Source organism: Barbatula barbatula, assembly GCF_947034865.1.
Source record: "Barbatula barbatula genome assembly, chromosome: 9".
NCBI lineage: Eukaryota > Metazoa > Chordata > Actinopteri > Cypriniformes > Nemacheilidae > Barbatula > Barbatula barbatula.
The window spans coordinates 8,657,149-8,674,423 of NC_136772.1; the positions used below are offsets into that span (position 1 = coordinate 8,657,149).

Sequence of the window (17,275 nt, forward strand, 5' to 3'; positions counted from 1 at the left end):
ACAAATCAGCCGGCGCACAATGGCCATCTGTTTGTTATTTGATATGTGTGAATACATGTTGTAATGACTTTGTTTGTGAATCAGTCAGTGCAGTGGAACACACGAGAGCTCTCCAAGTGGCGGAGTGTTTGGAGCTAATCATATAATTGGACACAATAGTCAATGACAAATGGAGTTGCGCGAAGCCAGCCAGCTGGGAAGTGAATATGTAATCATTGTAAAATCATATCATTTTGCATATTTGAAGACAGCTTAATAGAGTTTGCTTGTCAGCACACTATCAAGTGATGATCAGAGTGGGCCCGCAGTATTTGTTTGGTGGGATATTGCTTGGAAGCGTCTCCGGTGGGTTCAATCGAGTGGGTACAGTGCTGTCTTTATGCCTCAGCTGTTGCACAGTTTATATTGTGGTATGGGAATTATAATGGGATTCTGATGTTTGTGAGCACTTATAACAGAACCAAATTCACAAATCATATAAGATACATGAATGGATCTGGAGGTGTTTGATGTTTGTGTCATCAGACCGCTTGAGGGGGCTATGATTCATAAGCACAGTTTTACTCTCAATGTACCCAAGTACAGGTGGTTAAACTGTAGACATGTAATGACAGACGAACCTGCTTCACTGTGATGCCCAAGCATGTTAAGCAATATTCATGATACTACAGTACAAAGTAGCTTTATAGGGATAGTCCACAGATGAAATTTCTGTCAAGAACTACTCACCCTCAAGTTGGTCCAAACCTGTAATTTTTTGTTTGTTTGTTTGTTTGGTTGAACACAAAGATTTTTGGAAGAATGTTAGATATTTGGTGCCTCATTGACTACAGTAATACAGTAAATATTGTATAATTTTTTTGTACCGTTGAATACAAAATAAGATATTTTGAAGAATTTAGGAAAACAAAGTCAAACTGTTTTTTGACAACCTTTTCAAACGTATCTACTATGGTAGTCAATGGTGCCCCAGAAATCTCAGTCGCTAACATTTTCTAAAAATGTTTTATTTGTTTTCAACATCATAAAGAAATGTATACAGGTTTAGAACAACTTGAGGTTGAGTAAATAATGACAGACTTAACCCCAAAATGAAAATTCTGTCATCATAAATTTATGTGTAACTGTCTTTCTTCTACAGATTTTCTGAAGAATTCTATAATTCTATTCTGAAGAGTCCCATAAAGGTTTACAAAGACAAGAGGGTGAACCATACCTTTAATTCTTTTCAGAATCCCATAAAAGTAAGTTAAAATAAAGTCTTCACTTCAGAGCTGTGCAACTTAAAAATGTAGTTAATACTTATACATTGAAAATGTAAATGTTTATTATATACAATGATTTCACCTTTTCAGTGTCCTTTTGAAATGAGATGCTCAGTCCAAGAGCCCTATAAACAACAGCATGGCATTGTTCAATACATTCATGCTGCCTGCCAAGAGAACAGATACATAAAGATTTGACATTTGACAGAAAGAGCATTATACTAACAACTACTTATGCACGGTCAGCTGGTATACTGCACCATGTGGTCAAACTTCCGAGAATCTGGACCGAAAATTCCAGCCAAACCCTCAGTCTAAAAACATGCCAAATGTGGCATATTGGCCTAATGAATTGAGGTGGATAATGGCATTCGAACGCGATTGGATGGTGCCCTTCATTAGCTCTACAGCCCCCGAAATCTCAGAAAATGCCTCATGTGATTCCCAAAGCTACCTGTATTTACCCTCACTAGCTCACGCATTCGTCGTCTTTTTAGAAATGGAGAAAAGCGCTCTTCAATCTATATTACAAGGCATAATCTCACTGAAAGCATGCGTTTGGTGCAATGAGTCCCATTGACCCGCCAGTTAGCAGTGAAGAGGTGAGGAAAATGTACGGCTTTGATTACAGACGCTGCTATTTTAGCGGACAGGGCCGTTGCTGATTCACACACAGAGAATAGAAGCACCATTAGAGGGCATAAATAATGTACAGTCCTTTTTCTACCCTCAGCTAAGTGCCTTGAAACCTTGGGCTCTAGTTGTCAGGTTTTCAATAGATTAGGACAAGATTTATTTTAAGTCTGTAAAGTAGCATGTTCCTGACAGCGTTCAGGGGGATCGAGTGTTGCGGGCAAAAGTGCGCCGCCCCGGTTTTAATTGTAGCATTGAGAAGCAGACAGGCCTCGTGTCAGATCGGTTAAATATTTAATACGTTCTCGCTTAAACTTCCCCGTGATCCATCGTATAACACCAGCGGAACACGGAAGGTGGAATTACAGCAGGGATAAGAGACATGAAAGTTGTAATTCCAAACACTGCCCTTGCTAAAGCCCACAAAGAGAGATTTGTGTAAAGAGGAACGGATCAGAGATTTTACTCTCTTTCTGTCTCTCTCCATCGCTCGCCGAATTTGTCTTTCTTCCACCCACTCGCTTTAATTCTCGCTATCTTCTCTCTCAACCCATCCTCCTCTGCCTGTTATCCTACTGAAGTTACAACTGAGAAAACAATTAAATCCAATTTAAAATTCGACCACATGTCTGTGTCATACCTCATTATGAGTGGATTTTCGGTATTCACAATAATTGAAACCTGACGCGTTAAGTGTGCAGGCGGACTCCCACTGCAGGGCCAGGGGAAAGGCAAAAAGACTAATGATTTTGTGTGTCTGAGAGAAAGACTGAGAACACTAGACCTCTCCGGTGTGACAGCGCGGGGCAGCCGCGCGCAGGGATCTGACAGAATGCAGGGTTCTTGTGCGTGCGCGTCACGTAGCAGCCTCCGAGAGCTCAATTACAAGATTGATACTCAGAGAGGAAACTTCATTTTGCTTTACAGATGTCGACACCGCCAGAGAAAAGCGAGGTTGTTGTTTAACATAAGGCGGTATTGTGGAATGAGAATAAGCTCATGTGAAGCTAAGAGGGCTTTTATTTTTCTATAATATGAAATGGAACAGTTCACCCTGAAAATAACAATTCTCTCATCCTTTACTGAGCCATGTGTCATTCCAAACCCATATGATTGTCATCTTTGGAACAAAAAAGGGTCAATTCTAAACTTCCGGCTAATCTTTTCACTCAATAATGTTGAAAGTGAACTGAAGCAAACCAAACATTTTCGTAAAAGTCGTCCATATGAGTTATGTTACGTTACTATTTACTGAAGGTAAGAAGAGTCATACAAGAACAACACTCGGGTAAGTAAATGATGACAGACTTTATTGCACGAACTTTCAGCTTTTTCTCCCTCTCCCTTTCTGTCATGTCGATTACAACACGTGGAACAAAGAAACACTGCATTACATTTGAGCACGGGCCAACGTCTGAAGTTCTGAGAACATCTCTGTTTCGTTTCAAACACGAGAAAGACCAAAGGGCCATCTCTATATTTTCAACTTAATTTGATTACCCGCCATCCTGTCTCTGTGAATGATCTGTTTTGCCTCAAGAGAATCTTTTAATCACTTTTCTCTCGTACCATCGTTCCACTAAACGTGCCGCAACTGTCTTGGACCGTTCCCAACCACACTTGATTGAGAGGTAAAAAGACATTTGGGAGAAACTCTTGCTCGTGCGTTGTCAAAAGAACTGACAATTAGTTTACAGTGGCAGTACAGAGACGCTCGCTGCCTGCCTGGTCGCTGAGATGCTTTTGTCTCTCGTCCTCCATTAAGAGAGCCATAAAGGTACCAAGAGCAGATGGCTGCTGGCCCGCTCTGTCCTGCATCTATTCGCAACTGCCACTGATCCTCTGCGTCCATTAATCTTCTCTTCCGTATTCCTGCGACACAACTATATTAAACAACTCAGGAGAGAGAAAACGAAAAAGAAAAGTGGGAGAGAGCCAAACAAACCAGCACAGCTGTCAGGAAGCCGAGAGTGAACCATCAGTCCACAAAAACCCTCTCTAAACGCTTCTGTAAAACAGTGCGAAGAAAATCATTCTGCCTTGAACCCGACCCTATAAAAGTGGTATCCGTGGCCGGCGAAACAATAAATGCTCATTAAAAGGCAGCTGCCAGAGATGTTGAGGACTTCACAGGCCTGGCTGGAAAACACAAGCACATCTGATTCCAATAGTAATTGAAGAAGACAACTGTTTCCGGCTGGGCTGAAGCTGGGGAAATGTACAGTGCGGATGGCAGGCCTTGTTAGAGGCTGGACTGCACAGTAGCTGAGGCCTGTTAAACACAGAACTTTGACCACTGTGCTTTAATGTCTTTATTTTGAACTACAACCTGAAGCTCAGACTGAGATCTTTGAACTGCCATGAGATATCAGAAGTCTGCAGCATTATTTGTGCACACGACTAGAGTTCTTGGGTATGTTTCTTCCGCAGGATCAAACCCATGACCATTGTGTCGCTAGCGTTAAACTCCACCAGATAATATACTACAACTGTAGCACATTTTTTTCTGTGCTAACCGATCTATTGATTAATGTACGACATTAGCTGTGATAACCTTATAAAGAAAAATCGAAATGATTGCCTACAATTATGGGATCTACATCAGTGGTGCATGAACAAGTTTTAAAGAAGGTGGGGGTTAAAATGGGTGGATGGTGATGTTGAGCTCATGAATAATAATTAACCCATACTAATGCTGCTATAGATAATCTTTAGGAAAGTCTGTAATAGGGAGCCGCAGAGATGGCATATTTTTGTAGGTAAGTCCGGAAGTTAGCACCGCACTGGTTCCCTCGACCAAAAGCTTATACATTTTTTGGAAAATTGCAAAAAAATCTGTGATTAACAAAGGTCAATGAGGTTCACACATTATCTATCAAGATCATCTTTACAAATGTTATTTTTGTAGCCTAAAATCGGCAGACGTAAAATGCTAACGTGCAGCTAAATACAGACTACACCACGGTCCCTTGATATCAACATCAACATCACCACCACCTGTCATGATTCTGCCTGCTCTTGTCTTGATTTTCTGGTCTAGGGGCAGAATCATGACAGGCCCATGTGTTTTATGTGGAGAGAAACATATTATTGTCAATCAGGACATAATATGCGTTCTCTCCTGTCTCGTCATTTGGGCCGCCCCTCTCGTTCCTAGTATTGCTTTCCTCCTGTGTCACATTACCCACACCTGCCCATTGTTATCTCCTTTGTTAGTCTCCCTATTTAATGCCCTCTTGTCTATTGTCTTGTGCTGGTTCGTTGTATGTGTTACCTTGCTGTATATTGTTCCTGCTCCGGAAATTCTTGAGAGATACGCTTAAGTATAGTCTAGTCAGTGTTTGTGTTTTGTTTCAGTCTTAGTGTATTATGGTTAAGTCTTGTTGAGTTTAGTTCAGTTTATTGTGTACCCTGTTTTGTCACCCCCTCGTGGGTTTTTGTTTTGTTCCTGTGTTGTTTATTAAAGTCTATTTGTTACCCCTTCATCCCCGTTTTGCTGCCTGCACTTGGGTTCTCCTTACCACGCTCATAACAGAACGAACCAGCCAGAACGGAACCCAGCAGGCAGCATGGACACTGACCGGTCCAGCGTGGCCCGTCGCCTCTGCAGTCTTCGCCAGGGAAGTGAGACTGTGGACGAGTATGTGGAGAGATTCCTGGACATTGCGGAACAGGGCGTCTTCGGGGAGAGTGAGCTGGCGGTGCTGTTCAACACCGGTCTCAGAGAGCCACTCTCTCGCTCGGAGATGAGGGCGATGAGGCCGTTGGATTTCGACGCTGTTTGGGTAACTGCCGCAGCGCGTTCGGAGTCCGCGACCTCATCGAACCCAGTTTACTCATCTCCGCTGGTTGCGATACCCGAGAGTGGTCCTCTGCAGATCGGGGTTGTGGGCATCACCACGCACCACTCTCCAACCTCTGCAGTCTCTCCACAACCGCCCAGTCTCACTGGCAAGCGGGGGAGACGGGAATCTTGGGGGTCCTCGTCCGAGGCCTCCAATCCCGAGCCGCCCGCCCCATTCACATCATTCCTGCAGCCGACCACCAGGCGGGTGGCTCGGCTGAAGAAGAAGAGGCAACGGAGGGCGGCTCGGAGTCCGGTGGTCCCGTCAAGTCCGGTGGTCCCGGTGGTCCCGTCAAGTCCGGTGGTCCCGGTGGTCCCGTCAAGTCCGGTGGTCCCGGTGGTCCCGTCAAGTCCGGTGGTCCCGGTGGTCCCGTCAAGTCCGGTGGTCCCGTCAAGTCCGGTGGTCCCGGTGGTCCCGTCAAGTCCGGTGGTCCCGGTGGTCCCGTCAAGTCCGGTGGTCCCGGTGGTCCCGTCAAGTCCGGTGGTCCCGTCAAGTCCTGCCCTGCCGGCCTTCCAGCCGGCGTCAAGTCCTGCCCTGCCGGCCTTCCAGCCGGCGTCCAGTCCTGCCCTGCCGGCCTTCCAGCCGGCGTCAAGTCCTGCCCTGCCGGCCTTCCAGCCGGCGTCAAGTCCTGCCCTGCCGGCCTTCCAGCCGGCGTCAAGTCCTGCCCTGCCGGCCTTCCAGCCGGCGTCAAGTCCTGCCCTGCCGGCCTTCCAGCCGGCGTCAAGTCCTGCCCTGCCGGCCTTCCAGCCGGCGTCAAGTCCTGCCCTGCCGGCCTTCCAGCCGGCGTCAAGTCCTGCCCTGCCGGCCTTCCAGCCGGCGTCAAGTCCTGCCCTGCCGGCCTTCCAGCCGGCGTCAAGTCCTGCCCTGCCGGCCTTCCAGCCGGCGACTTCGCGCTCTCGAGCGCCGCCGCCCAGGGTGTCCCCTAAGTCCCCTGGGACTCCGCGCTTCCGAGCGCCAGGGACAAGGACTGTTCCCCCATGTCCCACACCCTTTGGACTTCCTCCCATGAACTCTTGTTTTGCCCCACCCCCCCTCCCTTGTTTGTTATTTTTATTGTCCCATCCCAACCCATTTATTGTTCTTGCTTGTCTGCCCTTAGTTTTGTTTACTATGTTTTGTTGGATGTTGTCTGTTTCCCAGTCGGTCTTGTCTCGTTAGTCTGCTCCCTTGGTGAACGCCAGGGGGCGTTCATTAAGGGGGGGGTTCTGTCATGATTCTGCCTGCTCTTGTCTTGATTTTCTGGTCTAGGGGCAGAATCATGACAGGCCCATGTGTTTTATGTGGAGAGAAACATATTATTGTCAATCAGGACATAATATGCGTTCTCTCCTGTCTCGTCATTTGGGCCGCCCCTCTCGTTCCTAGTATTGCTTTCCTCCTGTGTCACATTACCCACACCTGCCCATTTTTATCTCCTTTGTTAGTCTCCCTATTTAATGCCCTCTTGTCTATTGTCTTGTGCTGGTTCGTTGTATGTGTTACCTTGCTGTATATTGTTCCTGCTCCGGAAATTCTTGAGAGATACGCTTAAGTATAGTCTAGTCAGTGTTTGTGTTTTGTTTCAGTCTTAGTGTATTATGGTTAAGTCTTGTTGAGTTTAGTTCAGTTTATTGTGTACCCTGTTTTGTCACCCCCTCGTGGGTTTTTGTTTTGTTCCTGTGTTGTTTATTAAAGTCTATTTGTTACCCCTTCATCCCCGTTTTGCTGCCTGCACTTGGGTTCTCCTTACCACGCTCATAACACCACCAAACCACAAGGCTGCTTTTGAACGATGGATTGGAATGGCCACAATACATCTAGAAATGCTGATCTGAAATGAAAATTTGTAATAATCTCTTAATTGTTTTAAAGACATCATTACCACCGAGACTAAAAGGCACTTTTACCTGCACGATCACGCAGCGAATGAGATCTACCCCACCATACACAGATTGCATCTGTGGACATGCCTTCTGATGGAACAACCCAGACTATTTAGCTGGACACATTAGCGATCCTCACGTTACAAGCCTACGATAGAAATAAACTCAATCATATTCAGGCAGAAATAAAAATCCACAGGCAGCAGTCCAGTGCTCTGCAGAGTGAGGGAGGTGGCCACTCTTGATGGGCTTTTTCTCCATCAGCATGCTGAGCTAAAAATCTGTTGTCTGCGGCAGCGGCGTGCAAAACACATTAATGCGTTCGAGACCACCGTGACTTTATGAGGGACAAATATTTCAGAACGCGGCTCTATTTGGCCCCCTCTGCTGCATGTCCAGAGCAGTCACTGGCTAAATTGAAAAATCAATTCCAATTTAAATGATTGGAATAAAGAACTCCTGGAGTCAGAGATAAAAAGCCTGTCTTCTCCTAGATCCCCTTTAATTGGAAAGTCATTTCTTCAGGGTATTCTAATGGTTCTGAGGGAAGATTGCAAAGCAAAGTTGATGAGCGGGAGGAGGGTTAATAGCTTCTGTATGTGTTTTTCTGTGTGGATGCGCTGCTCAGGGTTCGCGTCTCGTCCTCTCGCAACATGTGCACGAGACTTCCTCTCTAGAAATGGGCAAAATGAAGAAAAATCCCTGGATCAAGAAACGTCAGGGTGGCTTTGCTCTCTGAACACTCTTTTCAGGATGGTCTCATAGGGGAAACATTACTTTAAGCACTTATACCCAACCACCAAAACATTGGTCCTGAGCGTTCTCACCTCAGTTTGGATGATTCCTGCAAATACTTTTTTTGTGTTTGTTTAAGAAAGTAAAATGTCTTTGACATGTTATATATTTAAAGTTTGGTTGCATTTGCTAAATCAGTCAAAACTACACAGTATCTTTACAATAAAAAATACAAATTCAAAATGTTTCAGGTTGTAAATCTCATTTTGGTTATGTTTTACTTTCATTTGAGCAATGATGAACACTTCTAAGGTTTATTATAATTAGACACAATAAAAAACACAGTTTTCTATTCATTACCGACATAATACCCGAACTGTTCACCGGCCGCATCAGCACGTAATCTTTAATAGGTTGTGTTCTCACTATCATCAGTTGGCGGAGCACAAAGTGCTAACATGAGCAGTTGTTATTGAAGAAGAAATAATGGTCATTGGAGCAAGGCTCTATAAAGTAGATTACAGAGGCAGACAGGATATTTACAGATACTGACAGAGGTCAAGAGATTGTCTGTGTGTCTATGCTGGGAAGATGTGTGTAAGTCTCCGAGTGGAGCGTTGGACGGGGGGGTGGTGGGGGCCGGCGTGGGTGTGTGGGGGAAAAACACACAAGAACTCCGGTTGGTTTCATTTCCTGGGAAGAAAGAAAAAGTTAAAAGGTGGCCCCCGAACAAATGAAACTCAATTTCACGGCACATTATCCTTCCCTGTTCCTTTCTCCTGGCTTTCATTTTCATTAAGACCACAGACAAGCATAAATTAATAATTACTGCCCGAATGTCTAAATGCAGGCCGCTCTCCTGTAGCCTTTCATTTTCCACTGTGGCCTTGCATGTTCATGCTTGCAAAATGTTAATTTAGATAATGTGGCCTGCCCCTTGTCAGATAATTCTGTTTGGTGGTTCCACTAATACATAATGGTCTTTCTGATTAGATGACATTAAGTCTATCTTGTGTTCAATCAAGCCTGTGCGATTTCCTTCCTCGCCGACTAAAAGATGAGCAGATGAAGAACAGTCACATGGCCGGCGAGTCTTTGATACCTTTTACTTTACGAACTGTGCTGAATGTCAAATGAGGACGAGTAATTATGTCTGACTAACAAAGGCTCAGACAAAACCAATGTTACGGTTTGGTGTACCTTTGAAACAGGTATTAATTGGCGTCTTGGACGTGCAAAGGAAACGCTTGTCTGAAAATAAACTATAAACCTCAACGTGTATGAAACATTAACTAGCATTCGGATAAACATGTGGGCGGGGGGTCAACGCGCAACTGCTGCTATCTGCCATTTTATTGCTGGAATAAATGAGCATTTATTTGTGCTACGAAGTCTAGTTATTTGTTAATGAACACAACTGCACTGTATAGGAGAAGCGTATCAAGACTTCTGTGTTTTCATCTTTTAAGTCAAATACACATTATAGATTCAAGGCCCTGGTTTCACTAATACTCCAGGACAGCTACATTTTAAAATTGATGCTATAGAGACTTCATCATAAAGACCCTAAACTATCACGAGCCACAAGAACTACATTCTCACCCTGGTTCAGAGGATTCACCCAAAAATAAAACTGTGTCATCATTTATTCACCCTTATGTGGTTCAAAACCTCTATACACCTATTCCTTTTGTGGAAGACAAAAGAAGATATTTTGAAAAATGTCTCCGTGGTTTTGTGTCATTAAATGGATGTCAATGGGGTCCAGTGTTGTTTGGTTACCAGCATTCTTCAAAATATCTTCTTTTGTGTTCTGCCGAAGAAATGCATACAGGGCGAGTAAATAATGAATAATTAAACATTTTGGATGAACTATCCGTTTAAAGCCTCTTCACATTTGAATAGTATCAAATGCCGAAATGATGCTACACAGATGTGGGTGCAACTTTTAAATAATGATGACACATTTCCAAGGGATTTTCATAAAGAATGACTCAAATTACGTCTATGGGCATCACCAACATTAAGTATAGCACTTCAGGCATATGGACTAGTAATGGCACTTTTTAATTTTTGCAGCATAAGAGGGAAAATACTGTCCATTTTATTGTAGGAGTAAAATGTACAGTAAAGAGTACACAAGATTCTTACTCTCTCTTTGAAAATGTACCCTTGGGTAAATTTTCCAAAATATCTTTTATCATGATTCTCCCCAAACTTTACTCTGGTGTTAAAAGTAAAGTGATTTTTTCCTAATAAGAGTGTGTTGAATATTCATTGCGAGAGTTATTACAAGACAACCTAAGTGAACATTTACAGAACAGAAATCTTCATCTGCACTAAACCGATCGGTAGTCCAAATTAGGGTGCAAGAGACGTGTGAATGTGTGAAGACGTGTGGATGTCTTTGTATGCCTTCATATGCCTCCAAAGTGATGACATTGACACGGTCCATGTTTAGAATGAGCAATGCTCATAAATGAGCTCGACATGGGGCACGATTACGGCACCGTGGATATTTTGGTGTTTGTGCCTCAAAGTCATGTTCGTACTGAAATGAATTTATAAAAGTATGTGCAGCGATATGAAACAGCTAGCTGGAGGGCCAAACCTCGCTTAAATATCTGGAGCAGAACAAGACATTAAACAGCTCGTAACTACTGTACATTTCTGTATGAAAGAGAGGAAATACATCATATTCTCAGATAAAGAGATGAAGATGGATTATTGTACAATATACTGATATCACGTCTATTCCAATTTACACAGTAAAACACATTTAAACAAGCAGGCGGATGAGGAAAAAGCAAGCTGATGAACAACGCATTTGTGGCTTCTTCACTCCATCAAACCCCAACAGTTCAGGTTTCACCGGTGAGTGACGGAAACCTTTTATGCTGGTGAAAAAGCCTAACTTGAATTACAGTCGCCATTGATTGCCACTTTATATGTAGTTTTTCCAAGGTTGATAGAAACTTTAACCTCATTTTCAATAAAGAAGAAAAACATGAAACGTTCCAGACCTTGAATTTTTACAATGCTGTGTTGAATTATGCAGAGATCAGTCAATTATTCATCTCGAAGGCTCTCTGTTACAGCCACGCTTTCAAAGGCATGCAAAATGGACCTGTGCATGGCCATGCTGTGTCAACACATTTTCATCAGAATTGCTTACGACGGGGAATTGTCATTCAGTGTCAATTCTGGCTACCTTTTATACATTTGAAAAAACACAAATATCAATTAGGTTCAAAACAGTCTAGTGAGCGACACAGTCCGAGGCAACATTAAAGGGAAAGTTCACCCATTAATAAAAATTCAGTCATTATCTTTTCACCTTTGATATGTTTCAAATCTGTATATGGCTCTTTCTTCTGTGGAACACAAAAGAAGATATTCTGATAAATGTCTTAGTGGTTCAATGGGCCCGATGTTGTTTGGATACCAGCATTCTTCAAAATATCTTCTTTTGTGTTCCGGCTTTGGGATGACCTGAGGCTTTGTAAATGATAAAAGAATGTTTATTTTTGGGTGAACCTGGGTGAAAAATTTAGTGCAAAACAGTTTATCAATACATAACCTAAAGAGAAATGAAGAGATTATAGTTTTTATGCACATTTTGAGTGAGGCATTTCCCAGGAATATTCTGCCCATTCGGCTGGAAAAAGGAAAGGCATTATTTCTCAATCATGTGTTGAGCAGAATGCGTGCTCACTGTACTGAGCATGAGTGACTTTATTCTGCTAGATATTGTCATTGCTCAGTAACACATGTTTTACAACTCAACCATGAACAATTTTGATTGCCCTTCAGATTAAAATATTAGCATGCTGCTTATGCAATATTACATGCGGTGATTTGTATGCAGCTGAAATTTTGTTTCTAGAGGAGGATTCTCAAAGGACTTAACAATGGTAAATTCATATGTTACATTTGTGTGTTCAACTCCATTAAACACATTGACATTTGATGGTAAGGCAACACTAATAAATGCTTAAGTATTTATATAATGTGTTCATAAAATGCCAAAGATTTAATATCTTGAGGTCGTACTTTTAATAACATTAACAATCGTTCACTCTTGTTTGTTTATAATGACAATTAAAGTCTAATAATCATTGACTCACAAATATTTTATTACCATGTTTGACAACATAGATTAGAAAAGAGACACACACACACTCATGCAACACTCCACAGACACGCTTAAATGCATGTGTGCAGACACAAGCACCTACACGCTCACGCACACACACGCTCTTATTACAGAAGACAAGATCAGAAAAGAGGGAAAAGCACTTTAAAACAAGACATCCTTGTTATTTCAATATTTATACGTTTGCTTTACTGCCATAGAAAGAAATAAGAAACAATATGTTCATAAATCTTGCTACAGTGTTTACTTCACATGAAAGAAAAAACTAAAAGGCAAGTCCTCGTTGATGAGGTAAAAGATACTTTAGTTTAACACAATAAACATTTGAATTCTTACAGAGGGAAACAAATGTGTGACAAAATAATGTCTATGATTATAGTATAAATAGCTGCCCCGTAACATTTGATACGTCTTTCTAGTAAAGGATCCTTTCAAAACAACTTCTTGCTTGATTATTCAATAAGTGTCTTATCACCATCATCATCATTATGATCTGCGAGGTACAATGAAAAAAGCTTTATTATTCAATAACAGCCTACCATTAATTGGCGCGGTGTCATTTTAAACTCAAACAAGCGAAGCTAAATTGTTTCGGTCTTTGTTTAAAACTGACAGATTCGGATCGCCATAATTACTTTATTTTTGCCTTTTTATAGGCTGCAGTTAATTGTAAGAAAAAGGATTTTCCCATCATTGTTTGCAAATTGTTAAAAATACAACTTAATTTACAACTTGGAAGAAACTTCTTTAAAAACATATAAACAAATTTAGATTGTTATGATTCAGTTTGTTGATATAATTTAAATTGAATATGCATTTTTTCAAATCATATCCATGCTGGACATAAAATCTTCTTTCTATCTTGTCCTTTAACTTTTTTTAATGGGCTAATATTATTTTGTCTGCAACGTTAAGATGGAAATCTGTTACCCTGTATTGAAACCACTGACTGGAATACTAAATATCTATTTACTGTGACACAATGAATATTAGTTATAAGGGGCCGACCAACCGAGGGAAACACACTGAATTGAGCGCAATGATCTTTACAACGTTTTCGTGAAAATGCTGAAATCAATCCATATGGTTCAGATTTATATCACTGCAAATGTAGCTGTTTATAGATAGTGGTGTTTACCAGCTTTTTCTGGGTGTGAGTGAATAAACCCTAAGTACGGAATGTTTCAGCACAGTTAAGTATTTATTGAATAACATGAATTCAGGACAACACATTTACATGCCTGCATGCTTCCTCACCATAGTGGCAGCGAATTGAAAGAATGATGGCTCAGAAACAAAACAATTCTATAAATTCAATATAAACGTTGGTATTGTGCTCCTAATAGATCTACTGCATACACAATACCAACTTTGAACATTATATACAAATACCAAAGTGAGTGAGTTAACCTATTTTCTGTTCTTGTATATACAATAATGATAGAAATAATGATGAAACTTGATTGTTTTTTTTTCTATTTTAGAAAACATTAAAAGCAACTATTAGTCACTTCTGCTGATCAACATATATTCAAATTCACATTTGTCAGAGGCTCCTCTCCGAGTTTGGATCTTTAACATCTTGGCAAACAATTATGACATTAAGGAATTCTGCTTTTTTCTCTTTTTAATACAAAACAAAACCTCTGAATCAGATTTATTTTCCGAAGCTTTCTCGCTGGTTTAAATACAGTATAAAAAATCTTCAGTGCTGTGAATTTGTTGTCAATATTATCACCGAGTGTACCGAGCGGTACGTTTTACTGTGCTCACATTGTCACCTTTGAAACAGCCAACTCATGATATCCAATCCCCCAACTGGCAAAATGAAACGTTTATATCAGTGAGAATAAGAGTCCTAATACTAAATTCTGTCACAATCCGTCTTCCACAACAGGGCCAAGCAAACACCTCTGATGGAACTCTATGAGCGTTTGACCTGTTTCTGTAACTAAATTACCCTGCGAGGCAAATCGGGAGAATCTTCATAACATGTAACGCCGGTCCTCAATGGCACGCCATCAGTACATCATTGTGGTTTTCAGAAAAAGTCTTCCATCTGCTAACAATAAAACACAGGAAGAGAAACATGATAAGCATACTGTTTATTTTAAATGTGAAGTGTTTATAACCAATGTACATACTTTATACTGTCTCTGCATTTTGAAGTGAAAGTATTGAAATGACACATTTAACCTTTTAGCAACAGTTATGCGATCCAAACACAAATTTAGGGATCACCTAAACCGTTTTAAACCCTGGATTAGCTTGTCTCATATGTTCAAGACATTTGTTCTGGCATGCTTGTTTGACCACTAAAGTGCACTCATGATGTAAAGCACTTCAGAAATCACACATCTTTTGCAAAGATGGCAGCCGCTACGTCTGCAATGCTCCAGTTTCTCTGACACATGCAATCTAATGAGCTTTGTCCATTTCGAAAGATCTTTCATGGCGTGTGCATGCCTGAACGGGCAGCAGCTCTCTTTGCCTCCGCTGGTAAACGCATCTGTTAGGCATGGCTCAGGAGCTATGTTTGACGTTTATTACCAGAACATTTCCTCCATGTGCGGGAATGCTGCATCACTGCCTTTAAGCAGTGTTTTCTCTCGCTGGCAATGCAACTAAATAATTGAATCCTGATGAGTGAGACGACAACAAAACACATAAAGTGGTGACACATTGGCCGTGATTGGATGAAATAACATGATCGGGGTGATAGGAATATCTGTTGCAGAAGTGTGCTGGAAAACATGCTGTTTTGGTTTTGATAAAAAAACAAGTGAACAAGTTATTTTTGTTGCGATTCATTATATAAAAAGTAAAAAAAGAAAACTCCCATGATCACAGTGATTCAATCTGAGCACCACCTAAATGCAAAGCACCCTTTGCACAATTTTGACCAATCAACAACAAAGATTGTAATCTGACATATGTGTACATAGACCAACCATATAAAAACAGGACAGATGGAACACAATGTTCAATCAACATGTTCTGGGTAAACAGCCCATCTGGGCCTTTTCCTCTGCAAACAATGATGTATTCAATTAATTGCGATTTCTTTGATTAATTAATCATCTAATCGTGTAAATTAATCAAATTAAAATGCATCGTTTGACGGTCCAATAAGTAATAAGCAATAATTTTTATCATGAATCTGATGCACATTACTATACAGTTATACTGTATAGCGATTGACTGTGGCTGATGTATAGAACAGGAAGTTGTTTTGGGCACAGACAAACAACAGAGCCAATTACAGCCGAAGACCTGTGTCTCAAAGGCTCTGCTCTATGACCCGCTTCACTGTAGCGTTATGAGTAAAAGTCATTACAGGTCCAAATGTCCTGGGATGAGCAACACACAACTATAAATAATAACTAAACTGAGGATGAACTATATACAGTATTTCAAGACATAGGAGTATATAGCATAAAACATGTTAAAAGGGGAGAGGAAACTTTAAATAAAAATAGATAATCTTAATATTAGTAAATACTGTAAATACCATTAGCAATTTGGTCACAAAATGTTAAATATTGTAATTATTATCATAGCATCGTATGTGAGGTATTATTCAGATGTTATCAGATTATCAGTTCATGAGATGAGATCATCCAAACGCCTGATTCTGAGAGCCTTCATTTGTTGGAGATCATCATCCTGAGATCAAATAACAAAAGCACATTTCAATGAAATTATTGATTCTACAAACTAAAATAATAATGGCACACATAAACCCGGAACCAAATGAATGAAAATGCGAATTACTAGTGTAAACACGAAAGCAACGCAATTGCTCGTGGTTTTGAGAAAACAATTAATTTCAGTATGTTTGATAGCATGTTAGTTCATAAAGAGCTAATCTTAAATTGACAAATTAGCATATTAATTCTGGATCTAATGGAGTGTAGCTAAACCGTCATGCGCAAACAGTGGCAGGAAATGTTCTCGAGTGGGAAAAATTTTACGACTGCCATGTTGTTTTATGAAAGATCCCCCTCATTAAAATATGTTAAAACTTTGGCATTTTTATATTCAAATCAAGATGAAAAGTTCATTAAAGAGGATAAATATTTCATTAGATGGTAAATAAAACAAAGGAAATTTTGGCTTCTCTCAGCATAAAATTCCTTTGAAAGATTAATTAATACATGCAAATTATGCAAATTATGCCCATGCAAATATTTTATGAAGACAATTAAGGGAACCATTAATTACTGCCTTTTTTGCTTCAGTGACATTCATTCATTTAATTTTAATTTCACTTTAACTGTTTTGATGTTTAATCTTGCAACAAAGAACTTTATCTCCCCTCGCAGGGTCGTGTAAACTCGCAGAAAACATCGCAAGGCGAGCGGTGAGAATCCGGAGGAGATACCGGGGAGATATGGTCGGTATCACAAGGAATTAGTGGCAAGATGGGCTCCTAAAAGCACGGAGCCAGGAAAAACAGTCAAGCTTATTCTTGGAACGGATTCAAAACACTGGAAAAGCAATTAATAAACAGAGACTGTGTTAATATAGCAGAATTACAGAGTGTGACAAAAGACAAATAGAAATAATTAGTTCTCTGAAATTATGCTCTCATTATTATTTTTTTCCTTAACAGCCAAGTGTTGAAATTATAGCACGTCTCTTTGTTTGTTGTATATGGATCGCAATAATTTTTTTCTCCCCACATGCGAGTGTAATTTATCAGCATCTTTTCTATGTTTTTTTCCATTCGTGAGTAATTATTCCACACTATTTGCAGGCCACAGTACCCTTGACACG

The 17,275-nt window shown here is 40.8% G+C and overlaps 1 protein-coding gene across 6 annotated transcripts in view; it reads right to left on the reverse strand.

Annotated features, from left to right (window-relative positions):
* Positions 1 to 12,454: 12,454 nt before the first annotated feature.
* dachd (dachshund d) overlaps positions 12,455 to 17,275 on the reverse strand; it is a 99,674-nt gene continuing 94,853 nt past the window's right edge. For 3 of the 6 annotated variants that reach the window (XM_079463494.1, XM_079463498.1, XM_079463495.1), the window contains one exon: positions 12,455 to 14,558. In XM_079463494.1, the coding sequence (XP_079319620.1) occupies positions 14,518 to 14,558 (41 nt within the window). In that variant the 3' untranslated portion in view covers positions 12,455 to 14,517. The remainder of the gene's footprint in view (positions 14,559 to 17,275) is intronic. The other 3 variants (XM_079463499.1, XM_079463497.1, XM_079463496.1) reach the window with 2 other exon arrangements.